Raw genomic sequence first — 12,829 nt, 5'->3', positions numbered from 1 at the left:
GTAATTCCTCTGAAATGTTCCTTTCTACAGATACGGCCTTCGGCTTTTCTTATCTTTTTAGAATGCTGTTTTGTTAATTCCTCAACTGGAAATTAATCCATCTTATCGGGACATGGTGCCACTTTGGTGCAAAATGAAAATGTAACTTTTAGTCAAATAGTGGACAGCAGATGAAGAACGTGGACGCAAAAAAAGCCACATTTTGCAACATAATTACTAAAATAAAAGCAGATGACTCATTTCTGTCTTGTTGGTAAGTGAGCCTCAACCTTTAATGTTAACTTGTGTGAGAAAACTAAGCTGAAAAACGTTGTTGTGACAAAAATAACAGGTTCTACTGAATAAGCTTTTGTTTGTTTGTCTATAGAGTGAATAAAAATCAAGAACTTCATTAAAAAATGTAAAAGATGAGAGCTAAGCTGACACTAAACCAAAAATGCACCAAAATGATTGTGATAGATAGATAGATAGATAGATAGATAGATTAGATAGATAGATAGATAGATAGATAGATAGATAGATAGATAGATAGATAGATAGATAGATAGATAGATAGATAGATAGATAGATAGATAGATAGATAAACAAACAGTGAACTGTGTGTGTTATTTGCAAAGAAGTCTCCCTGAAAGAGGCCCTAACAAGAGCATTACTGTTACCTGTCCGTTGCTGGTGAAAGTCGTGTTGTCAAACAGGAAGTAAGCGCCAAAGAACATCACAATGGCGTCATACACACCCAGGACAGTCCAGTATATAAAGCTGGGCCACCTCAGCAGAGAGTTCTTGGCAATATCTCTTGAAACACAAACACAAGATTACAGTCATGATCAGCTCGTGGTTACCGGTTCTGAAAGGAATAAAATTAAAAATAAACATAAAGAAACTTGTATTGTAATAATAAAAAATACTGTGAATAAGCACAGCATTTCGAAGCAAGCCTTTGTGAATTATTATATTAGCTGAAATATGAGCATATGATACATTTGTTTTTAAGATAAATGGAAAATTTATCTTAAAAACAAATGTATCATTTTGTTGCTCGTGCATCGACATAAAACGGATTCAATGTGGCTGAGGAAAGGTTTTGTCCAATTGTACAACCCTACAGACCAAACTAAACTAGGTTACAGTTAATTTTCTGCACTTTAAGGCCCAAAATGAATGCTCTGAGATGGGGTTTTTTTCCCACAAACGCTTAAATAAAAGATGTTTTGTCCAGTTTTTTTAATCAGATTCAGATTATGAGTGATTTTGCTTTTGGACCCACTTTATTTCTACCTCTGTCAGGGGTGTAACAGTTTATGGCCTCTCTGGAAAAAATACAACACAAATGCACCCTGCTAAGCTTTATAAATGCAGGTTATTATCTGCTGCAGTAAAAAGGATCTCTGAAACATTAAAAAGTGTGTTTCAAACACAAAAGGTAGCCCGTGTAGCTGGTGAGAGGTGATAACGTATATCACCCGGTGAGCGAAGATTTTGAATTTTTACAACCCAAAAACATTTAGACACCAACTTATAAAGACTGGGATCCTTCTTCAGAATGTCCGTGTTAATGTGCTGTTCAATGAGGCTGTAGAGCAGAATGGGCAGCGAGGTGAAGCTGATGTTGTAGAGCGTCAAGTAGGCCGTGTCGTACAGAGGCTGTTCAGAACAGAAAGCTTGGTAAGTCTTTGTTTCATATATATACATATATATATTTATATCATATATCATTGTGTCTCTGCCCACCTGTTGGGAGAAGCCACAAAAGAACTGGTAGAGGAACTGGGGGAAGATGAAAACCACATTCTGGGGGGTGGGAAAAGGAGAACATACAAACGGTATTACAAAAGGTACGCTGCAGTTTTCTTCCCTTTTTTGTTTTTTTTTACTGCAACCAGCAAATAAACCCTCATTTTTAAACTAAATCCATACTATAACGAAGCAAATATCCAGAAAAAAAAAACACTAAAAAGCTAAGCAGGCAGAGTTATCACCTTGTAGAAGAAGTATTGCACAAGCTCAGAGACTCGTATGTAGTAATAATGTCCGTGGACGAGCAGCATCTTCTTGAGGTGTTTAAACTTCGGGATGGCGTAGTCGCTGTTCCTAACGGCCTGACGACCCTCCTTACCCATGATCCCTGGAGGCAAGAAACAGCGTTGGAACGGAAAGCAGCGCCACAGTTTTACCTTCTTTGTGGAGCCTGGATTCGTCAAGTTTTAGTCCTAGGCAGGTTCCTGATTGGCTCTTTTTGTCACATGACTTTATTTAAATTGGTTTAGTTTATATTTTACTGACTACTAATTTCTATTTATTTATTTTATTTGTGGACAATCTTATTGGGTTAGTTTAGATCTGTTGAAAAAGGGTTCTGGAGAATGGTTATGAACAATTAATTAGCTCGTCAGTCCCGACAGAAATAAACTCCATTTCTCTAAACGCAGGTCGTTCAAAGAGCTCATCTACAACAGGTAAGACATTAACTGTTTAGGGCCTTTCCACAGGAACTCTCCCTTTATTAAGACCATCTAAAAATGGTTAAACGAAGCAAGCATTCCTTGAAGAAATGTATGTCACCCACCACATTTCATCCCAATGCTCTAAACAAAGATCTTGCGTCATTTGTTAGTAGAGTTTGGGTTACGGATAACTTTCAGCTGCTAAAACACAGAATTTTAACTCAGTTTCTGTAAAACTGACCAAGTTACAGCCAGTTTTGTGTTGACTAAGGTCATTTAGCAGTGGCAGACATCTTTGAATCAGGTTGACTCTGAAGGTTAATCGGTCGTAGAGGTAGAGGTATATAGGCTGTGTTAAACCGTACTAAAATTTAGTGTAAATGAAGGAGGAGCATCTTAAATTAGCATTGGTGCTCTTCAAATAAATAAATAATTAAAATTGGGTCATCAGAGTGACTAGTGAAAAACCCAGCCGCCTTATGTGTGAGATTTTGGTATTGTGACAATCCTAATCTTCATGTAAGGCAAAAGAATGCCCATTATTCTCCTGCGTTTCATGGCGTGTCTGTGTAGCGTCAGAACACTCACCGATGCCAACGTGGGCCTCCAGGATCATGCTGACATCATTAGCACCGTCTCCAATAGCGAGGGTAATCGGGTGTTCTTCGGATGCCTTGATCATCTTGACAATCTGAAAAAAAAAGAAAAAAAGATCAAATAAGACCACACTGGTGTCTTCTTATTGCAACTTCTGGGCATTTAGATTTCAAACTTTGCTGCTTAATGAATTAATAAAGTGAGTGCTCGTTACGATTTGCATCTGTCCAATCACTGTACCTGTGCTTTCTGAAGGGGCGCCATTCGACAGCAGAGCACCGCGCTGCAGTTGCGGCAGATGTCCAGGAAGAGCTCTTTGTAATTTCCTGAGCTGGAGCCCTGCTGGTTCGGTCTCATAACCGAGGAGAGGGTGGCTCCATCGATTATCAGGCCAAAGTCTGTGCAGTCGTCAGACAAACTGAACAAACACAAGACATTACTCTACCTTCTTTGTCTTATTATTCAAAGACGTTTTGAGCTCTTGAAGTGGGACAGACACACACCCAGACGAGGCGTCCCGCGTCATGCCTCCGTAATGCCTGAGGACCGTCCTGCTCAGGTCAAACAGGACGTCGTGGAGGCTCTGCTCCTCCGTGCGCTTGGTGGTAAGCTCCAGGATCTGCGTGCTGCGGCGGAACAGCTTGCTGGCGTAGCACGTAGCGGCGGCGGTCTCCATCTTGTCTCCGGTGAGCACCCACACCTTCATGCCAGCTTTGTGGAGGGACTCGATAGTGTCTGCTGCCTTCTCCTGCAGCCTGGAGGGTTCGTTGCGCAACAAAACAAATTAGCCAATCCTGCTTTTTGTTCAGCAGTTACAGAAATTTGCGCGGTAACAATTACAGTCGCCTCAGAGTGAAATGACTTTCAATGCCCTCTGGGTGAACAGCTCCTTTCAAGCGTGAGCTATAATTGTCTCAGCTGCACGAGCATACCTGCTATTCACCTAAAAACTGGGACAGTGCTTCCTCAGGGCAGCGGCACACATAAAAGTACCTCTGTCGGGCATTTGAGGCTCAAAAAGTGCATTTTCTTTAAGAATTGTACTTTGTTTGACATTTGAGACAATCCTAATTGAATTGCTTTCATATCAGATCCATCCGGGTGTTGCCGTGTAACAGGAACCTTTCTGCTAAATGGTTTTATTTTATGAAACATCCTCCACCTGTCCTCCACAGCAGTGGCTCCCAGCAGTATCAGGTCTCTCTCGATGCGGTCGTAAGCCTCGGCCAGCTGTTTGTCTCGGTCCTGCAGCGCCAGCTTGGCCCCGCTCAGCAGATGGGAAACCTGCTGATACTGTTCGGGGCTCAGAGGCCGGTAAGCGACGCACAGTGTCCTCAGGCCTTCCTGCAGAGGAAAGAGGTTCACACACAGAGTGAAAAGAGAAACAACCTACAGAAGGCCTTCTTCTGGCTGAGACACTGTTTCTGGATTGTAATTAAACTGCGACACGAAGGCGCCTGCGTGCGTCACGGCTCTGAGTGTGCGGGAGCAGCAGCGAGCTTCTCTGTTTGAGCCTCGCTGGTTCAACACCCACAGCAAATCTTTCTGATCACACCGAAAGCTGTGATTTATCTGCAGTTGAAACCACACTAAACCAGGTCTCAGTGACCTGTTTTTTTTTTTTTTAACTCCGATCTTTTTTCACTTTATCTAATTCAAATGGAGGCTGCACGATGGAGCAGTTGGTTAGCACCGTAGCTTTGCAACAAGAAGGTTGCGGGTTTAACTCCGGACTGAGGCTTTTTAGTGTGGCATTTGCATGTGTGGGTTTTATCAGAGTACTCCAGTTTCCTCCTAAAGTCCAACAACATGCATGTTAGATTAACTGACTATCCCAAATTGTCCCTAATAGTAAGTGTAGTGAGGCTTAAATGCGGCTAGCGACTTGTCCGGTTTGTCCTCCGCTTTTTGCCCAATGACCACCAGCTTCTCACAACCATGAGGTACAGAAAAATGGATGAGTGGACAGTTCAGCTGCAGAGGGGAACTGACCTCAAACATCACTCTCTAAATAAAGCTTTTTAGGTTGACACAATCTTCTGAAGTGGGGTTCTGCGAAAAGATTATGAACAATTAACATCTTATCTGTCCTAGATAGCTCTTTGAACAACCTCAGTTTGGAGAAATAGACTCTAATTTTGACCAGAATAACGAGCTAATGGCTAGTTGGAGCAGGACGAAGTCAAAACTAGATTGCTGCAGTTTGAAAATACTATTTGACAAACTTGAACTGAAACATCTAAACTATTGCTTATTATAAATTCTACTGATTATTTCTTCAATTTTTCCTACAACAACTAAAAATCGACTGTTTTCAAACTTTAAACTGAGTGGACGGTGACAAAATCATCATGTTTGAACGGACTGAAGATGGTTCCCTATATACTTCTGAAAACATCTATTGGAGTCCAACAGGCAATCTGAGTCTTATTTGGGGATGAGTGTCTGGCTTCTGCAGCACAAACAGACTTTTAATCGTCTGATTGGACAGTTAAAATCTGTAACCAGATGTCCTCTGAACATTTCTATATTTTCGGGCTTTTTCAGAATTTCTAATATGCTTCCTACAGAATCACAAGCTTCTCTTCAAGCTCTAAAATCTTTGGTGAGCATTTCTTTTCGACTGACTTTAAACTGACATCATGATTTCGCTTTCTGTTTTCGCGCGCTGCAAAGAGAATTACTGGACCGACAGCCAAACAAATAAATATGTGGAGTTTTAATCTTATTCGAAGCCGCACAGAACTCCACACAGCTAAACGACAGAGGTAGGTCATGCTCCGCTGATCCACTTCCTGCAGTAGCCATGGAAACCACGGTCATGTTCTGCAACTATGGAAACCACTGAAGTCACATAACCTTTGAAACTCAGATGTTTCAGGTAAAAGAACAAAAACGGAGTGTTGGTGTTTTTCTAGATCGATAAGAAAATGAGGAAGATTTTCTCTCTCTGTGCGTGGTGTGTGTGTGTGTGCTCTCACCACTGCGTTGTGCTCCACCCTTGCTTTGACCTGATCCACCTTGCCTGAGATAACTCTGGGGAAGATGGAGGAATCTGCACCCTTACAGAACAGATACAGCTCACCTGTTTGCACACACACACACAGACCATAAAACACGAAAAATGTCAGCAACAAAACACACACATTTAACACACACGGCACATCCAAAGTTTTGCGTGTGCTACCTGTGTTGGACCTGACGATGATGCTCATCCTTCGCCTCACTGAGTCAAAAGTCAGAACTTCCAGCACCTCAAATCTGATTAAAAATAAACAGATAAAAACCTAAGCTGTCATATTGCTTTAAACAAACATATTTGTTATAAAATAAAGAGCTATAGGATGTTGCTACAGTTGTAAACAACAAAAAAAGTGATTTTTGTTGTTTTAAAAAGGATGAACAGTGTTTTAGGAGACACACTCACCTTTCTACCTCATCATCCCTGTTTATGATTTCCATATGACCATCTTTCTGTCTCAGATAGGTGAAACCAAGTCTGCAGCATGGAACGTTTAAAAGGACAATAAATGAACGTGTGTGGAGGCAAGGGACAAAAAGGAAAAGTATCCAAGTGTGTGTGTGTTTCACCTCTTCATGCCCTCCACCAGTGCCACCTCGTCTGGAGAGGAGGAGATGTAGAAGGAGGAGGACTTTCCCTGGTGGATGCCGTGTTTGATCCCGTCCACAGTCTCCTCCTCCTTCACCTGCACCGTGTGGCACAAACACAGCGCCCGGAAAAACAGCTCCTCGCGCTCCTGCCGTGGACGAGCAGCGGCGTCACAAACACACACATGGACAGAAATTCGTGAACATGCTCATCAGGCTGAGGCGAGGCTCACCCTGGCGCCGGGCCCTGGAGACGTGTCGATCATGTCAATGCTGTCAGAACCAGGCATCACCTGGTGACGACAAAGGATAATATTAATACTCACTTGGTGACAAAATGGCAGATTAAAGTTGTAATATTAATCAATTTTGAATATTACCTGCCCATTACAGATGGCATGAGGGACATAAACATGTCCGTCCACACAGCACTCTATAAACTCCATGTTGTTCTCTGTCAGAGTCCCCGTCTTGTCTGTAAATACGTACTCCACCTGAAAAAGAGCGCGAGTGGGGTCAGCTCGACTCTCTGCGTCATTCGGCCGACAGTCTGGTCAGAGACAGGTGTACCTGCCCCAGCTCTTCGTTCAGGTCCGACGTGTTGACGACAGCGCCCTCCTGCAGCTCCTCGTCGAACATCTCGTCGTCCCACATGATGAAGTAGGAGCCCAAAAACTTCTGCATCTCCACGGTGACGTACATCGAAACAGGAATGATGTAGTTGAAGAGCACCATGAACGCCAGGAAGTCCGTGAATGCCCTGACCAGCTGAAGAAAGGGGGAACGGAGAGGAGTCAGAATGAAAGGATGAAGACGTGCGAACAGGTTCAGAGAAACGAGGAACTGAAGGCTCACAATGTGCCTCTGCCTCTCGGCTTCAGTCCTCTCATTGTACCAGGGCTCGTCTCTGTTAGGGTCAGCCTGCCACAAGTACTTCAGCGCCGTGTTGATGATGGCTTTGCTGATGAGGATGCACAGGTAGACCACCAAGTAGGCATTCATTGACCTGCGAAAAGATAAAACATATTTTAAACAGAGTGCCGGTTTGAAAACTGGATTTTTTATTGGTCTGGAGTGACGTCATCGGGAATCCCAGTCCTAAATTTAAAAATGGGGAAATCCCCGAGCTTCACAATGATGCCAAGCATTATATGAAGGGATTTCCTTAATTACTGAGGTGGATGTGAACGATGACTATAATGTTGTAACGGATGAAGATGTCAGCAATAATGTGTCCAGATACCAGACTGCTGTTTGTTTGTTTTTTATTATTATTGACAAACAAACATAATCTCCTAAAAACTAACTAAAACATGATTTTTATTTTTCTCGCTGTGACTGAAGGGACAAAATATTGAGAACTATTCTCATATTGTAAAGATTGCAGGTGGTTTAAACGTGTTTGAGACAAAAGCAAAAGGAAAAAAAAAAAAAAACAGAAAGTGCCGACACATTCGCACAAGTACAGTAAAAAACAAAAAACGGCCTGGAACATTTACTGTTCTGGCAGTTTGGGGAAAAGGAAGGCGAACACCAGCAAAGTAATCCGGCACACAGTAACCAAAAGTGCAAACGAAATCCACCTCCAGTCAGTCATTTCCACGAGCCATCTGGGTACACGACTCCGTCAGCGCCAGATGGGAAGAAATTCATTCAGGCAGTGCAACAAGCCGCAGAGATGAATCAACACTCAGGCAGTGAATATATGAATATATCAGAAGTGAACAGATGGACGGGCAACAAATAAATAAATAAAAAATGACTCGATTATCTAATCCAAAATGAGAAAAAGGATTCTGCTAAAGACTGAAGCTTAGATAAGATCGTCAATCAGCGCCAACAGGTTGTTTATAAAAAGAAAACGAAAACCCAGAGAGCTTACTTTTCCACTGCGGATCGCTTCTGAGACTTGGACTGATAGTTGAGAGCCATCTTGGTTTCCATGCCGGTGTAGATGGCGACAGCTGAAGGCAACACGATAACAGGCCAGTTGAAATTAGGCTACAGATGCTTCGTTTCGAAAAAATCAAACAGGTTTCAAACTTCAGCAATGTTGTTTTTAACATATTTTAGTGATTTCTGTTTGTGTTACCGTAAACATATTCAGTGTTCTTGAGCGTTGCACCTCGAAGCAGCAGGTTCTCTGATCCCAACGGCCTGAAAACAATTAAAAAAAAAACAACAGAATTTAGTCATCCCTTTTATTACTAATTAGCCAAATAAGGCTTGTATGATATTATAAGAAAACGCCAGAGACAAAATCACACAACTTGTCAAGCTGTTAAACTTTTACTTAAAAGTAGATTTATCACCCGATACAAGAAATCACATCCATGCATTAATGTTTTCCTAGCTACAGCAAATCCAGTAAAAACATGCAAATTTACTAAAAAGGGCGACCGTTTTCTTGTCGGAGAAACACAATACCTGGCCACGGGCTCATTGTTCATATAGATATTAATACGGCCCACAAATCTGTGTGGAGAAAAAGGAGAAAAACAGTGAGAGGAGATAATTGTTTAAACTTTTCTTCGACCCCGTGTTGGCCTTTCTTTGAACTGACTTGTACAGGTCGGGTTGAGGTTGTTCACACTCTATGGTGGCGTGGATAGAGCTGACCTCCTCCTCCGTTTTGTAAGCTTTGGTGTCCTGAACTGCATAGTACGTCTAGGTTGAAAACAAACACAAAAAAAAAAGAAGGATTAAATGTAAAGAATGAGAAGGATAATGGGAGAACGTAAAAGGAAGAGGTATGAATGAAACATAATACAGAGAAACAAAAGAACCATTTGGAAGCCCAGCTAATAATAATAATAACTGTTATAAATTGCCAATTTGGATTTAAATAACTTTATTTAACACACCTTGTGGCTACTTTCACCATCCAGGCTGGCTGTGGTGACAAAGCACGTCCCATCGTCTCGAGACGAGGAAAGAAGAATGAGATCGCACGGGAAAATCTCATTTTCTTCCACGAGGACCACATCACCAACCTGAGAGGAAGGGAAAAAAAAGATATTATTCCCATCTTCAAACCGAAGCTCGGTCCTAATTAAAACTTGAGCAAACGCTCCTCAGCGTCATACGTTACTTCACCTCGAGTTTACTTGTCTCCTTTTAGCACAAATAGTCCAAAACCTGAAACTCCTCACTGATTTAAAGGCCATCAGATTAAAATGTGTTATAATCATAAAAACACCTTAAAGTCTATTCTGTAGCATCCTTAAAACCAGACAGATTGAACACAGTATTCCCTGATTTGCTAACGTAGCCTCAATTAACGCAGTTTCTGGTTTATCAGCTGCAGACAAAACTTTTAATCTTACATGAAAATTTAACAGAAACCTCACCGTTTAACGATATTTTTTGCTCTCATAACGATACACAACAAACAATAATGGTGCTAAAAACTGCTCATATAGGTGGACAAACAACAACAACAACAAAAAAACAGACTCAAACTTGGAGTTTAGCAGCAGGAAAAATCCATGCGCATCAGTCGATAAAACAAACGCTTCAAAGATTTATCGACGCCACACAGGACGGGAGTGGTTTTCTGCACGCATACCCTGAGCTTGTGACTTTGCTCGCGGACCTTCCTCCCATGCTGCACCACGTGGACCGGACACTGGTTGATGGTGTTGTCTGCTTTGTGTCTCAACCAGTCTTCATAACCCTGACAGGGAAGCAGAAAGACACCGAGGACAGAAAGACACTGTTTATTGACTCTGAACATCTTGGTAAATTAGTCAGTGCGGTTTAAAGAAGGGACATGAATGGATATATGTGTGTGTGTGTGTGTGTGATTGTGTGTGTGTGTGTGAAAACATGCAGGCCTCACCTGTTTAATGGCGGTGACTGTGATGACAAAGAAAAGTGGTAGTCCACTGGTGATCGGACTTGTGGGAGTGTCGATGATCAGCTGCGGTTACACAAAGAATGGTTGTTTGGCGCCTTTCTAACCAACTGGGCCACTCAAAGCACTTCACAACACAATCTGTGCCCTCATTTCCCCGTCCACACACACTCTACAGAGCTGATCTGAATAAATCCTTCTATAGAGTCTAAGCAGTGCTTTCTTACACCGATCAGGCACATCGGAGGCAGTGAGGGGGCATACTGGTGGAATCGAACGTCCAGCTGTCTTATCGAAGGACGTCTGCTCTAACCACTGAGCCACAGTAGCCATCATAGAATTGACTAACTATGACCGATTAAGGCTGTGGTGTCCAATCCTGGTCCTTGGGGGCCACCATCCTGCAGGTTTTAGATGTTTCTCTGCTCTTCAGCAGGATTTCATGTTCCACAGAAGCCTGTTAATGACTCGGTCACTCAAATCAGGCGAGTCAAGGCAGAGAAACACCTAAAACACGCAGGATAGCGGCCCTCCGGGACCAGGATAGGACACCCCCTGGATTAAGGGGCTTAAACTAAAGTAATGTGTTAACTTTACAGGCCTCTCTTCTCCTGCACTTACAATCATTTTCTAACATGTCGTGACAAACATTAAGGCTAAAAACGTCGTTCCAACACCACACCACGGCAAATTCCATCGCCCTAACAACACTTGGAGTTCTACACAATGGAGTTCTATTAAAACACTTTGTTTTTACTTTGACGTTTTGACCATTTTTTTGTGTCAAACTTTGTTTTATGTCACAACTGTTCATTTAAATAAATATTCCAGACACTGTTTGACGTATTTAATGATCTTAGAGAGAGCCTGTGTTGTTGATATCAGGATGCATCAGTTAAAGCATTTTTTTTTTAATTTTAAACTGGATAAATATCAAGTTATACAAACAGAACTGAACAATACAACAAATAGGCATGCTGTGCTAGTCAAGGGGTAGTGTTGCTGAGATTAAAACCAAAACAAAAACCTGAAATATTCTGAATTATTAGAAAAATTAAAGGTTGACATTCCCCCCGCTTTCATGTTTTAAACTAAGATTTAAAAACTGATGGCGTTTTAGCGGTTTTTTTTTTTTGTCAAATCCTAAATATAACTTTGGGCAAGATATCTTAGCAATCAGAGTATGTTTTTGGATGACTCTCAGCTACTACCACGTCATCATCTGTAAAACTGAGCGAGTTACAGCCATTTACGTCTTACGATTAATTAGCCGTTGTCATCTTGAATTAGTTTGGCTCCGAAAGGTCATCGGTTGTAAAAGTACATCCAATGATTACTTCTCATGGGTTTCATTAAAATCCACTCAGTGACTCATGAGATATTTTGCTGACAGACAGACAGTGCTGGCTCTAGAAGGTAATGCCAAAGTTTTAGGTAAAGCAAACATTTACTGAATAACTCTTAAAGGAATTTCAAAGTAATTACAAAAAAAACAAACAGATTGCAACTTTGAACAGCTGGATTAGGAATATGTTACCAAAAGAAAATGGCATATTTCTTATAAGATTTCTGAATTTAACCATCTGTTTGCTTTAAAGTTCTTGACAAACAAGATACTTTTCTTTTGGTCCGTAAAACGATAAATCAAAACAATGTTTCCCTAAAAGTCTCTCTAATTAGGATTATTGCTCATGTTTAATCTGAAGGAATAAATATATCCCAACACAAAGTACAATTTCACTCATTCACTCATGGTTAATGTGACTTTGCAAACTGAACTTGTGACGACATTATTATTATTATTTTGTCTTAATTTTGTGAAAATGTTTCCTGGTGCTGTGCTTTGTTGGAAGACACCGCAAAGATTTCCTTTTTTTTTTTTCCTAGTTACGTTTTTACCTGAACCAAAAATATGACGAGGAAGTAGAAGTTGGCGACTCGTCTGAACTGCTCAAACATATTCTTCGGGATGAAGTTCCAAAACGTGTACTGCAAATAAGTCAGACAGCGGGTTTAGCATCAGCAGATAACAGAAACAGATTTTAATGGGAAAAACTTCTTTTCTCTTCTCCAGGTTGACCAACAAACACAGAGACTTCATAAAAAAGGTTATTATCAATTCATTTCTAACCCTTTTTTGAAGTTACACAAATTAAAGTCACATTGTTATTATCCATCCATCCATCCATCCATCCATTGTCTTCCGCTTATCCGGGGTCGGGTCGCGGGGGCAGCAGCCTAAGCAGGGAGACCCAGACTTCCCTCTCCCCAGCCACTTGGGCCAGCTCCTCCGGGGGAATCCCAAGGCGTTCCCAGGCCAGCT

General features: G+C 41.5%; 1 protein-coding gene across 3 annotated transcripts in view; it reads right to left on the bottom strand.

The window, feature by feature from the left end:
• Positions 1–12,829, bottom strand: part of atp11a (ATPase phospholipid transporting 11A) — a 42,343-nt gene that overhangs the window by 6,677 nt on the left and 22,837 nt on the right. For all 3 annotated transcript variants that reach the window (XM_017430062.3, XM_017430064.3, XM_017430068.3), the window contains exons 3-26: positions 12,406–12,495; positions 10,492–10,572; positions 10,219–10,326; positions 9,515–9,643; positions 9,214–9,317; positions 9,078–9,125; positions 8,743–8,807; positions 8,533–8,614; positions 7,506–7,656; positions 7,221–7,418; positions 7,031–7,144; positions 6,884–6,943; positions 6,633–6,799; positions 6,469–6,540; positions 6,229–6,302; positions 6,023–6,126; positions 4,204–4,385; positions 3,545–3,796; positions 3,282–3,459; positions 3,033–3,135; positions 1,980–2,125; positions 1,732–1,791; positions 1,517–1,644; positions 660–795 (exon numbers count right to left, since the gene is read on the bottom strand). In XM_017430062.3, the coding sequence (XP_017285551.1) occupies positions 660–795; positions 1,517–1,644; positions 1,732–1,791; positions 1,980–2,125; positions 3,033–3,135; positions 3,282–3,459; positions 3,545–3,796; positions 4,204–4,385; positions 6,023–6,126; positions 6,229–6,302; positions 6,469–6,540; positions 6,633–6,799; positions 6,884–6,943; positions 7,031–7,144; positions 7,221–7,418; positions 7,506–7,656; positions 8,533–8,614; positions 8,743–8,807; positions 9,078–9,125; positions 9,214–9,317; positions 9,515–9,643; positions 10,219–10,326; positions 10,492–10,572; positions 12,406–12,495 (2,832 nt within the window). The remainder of the gene's footprint in view (positions 1–659; positions 796–1,516; positions 1,645–1,731; positions 1,792–1,979; positions 2,126–3,032; positions 3,136–3,281; positions 3,460–3,544; positions 3,797–4,203; positions 4,386–6,022; positions 6,127–6,228; positions 6,303–6,468; positions 6,541–6,632; positions 6,800–6,883; positions 6,944–7,030; positions 7,145–7,220; positions 7,419–7,505; positions 7,657–8,532; positions 8,615–8,742; positions 8,808–9,077; positions 9,126–9,213; positions 9,318–9,514; positions 9,644–10,218; positions 10,327–10,491; positions 10,573–12,405; positions 12,496–12,829) is intronic.

This window comes from Kryptolebias marmoratus, linkage group LG23 (genome assembly GCF_001649575.2).
Source record: "Kryptolebias marmoratus isolate JLee-2015 linkage group LG23, ASM164957v2, whole genome shotgun sequence".
NCBI classification, from domain to species: domain Eukaryota; kingdom Metazoa; phylum Chordata; class Actinopteri; order Cyprinodontiformes; family Rivulidae; genus Kryptolebias; species Kryptolebias marmoratus.
The sequence above is the reverse complement of the archived record's forward strand: the minus strand, read 5'-3'. Positions and strand labels throughout refer to the sequence as shown.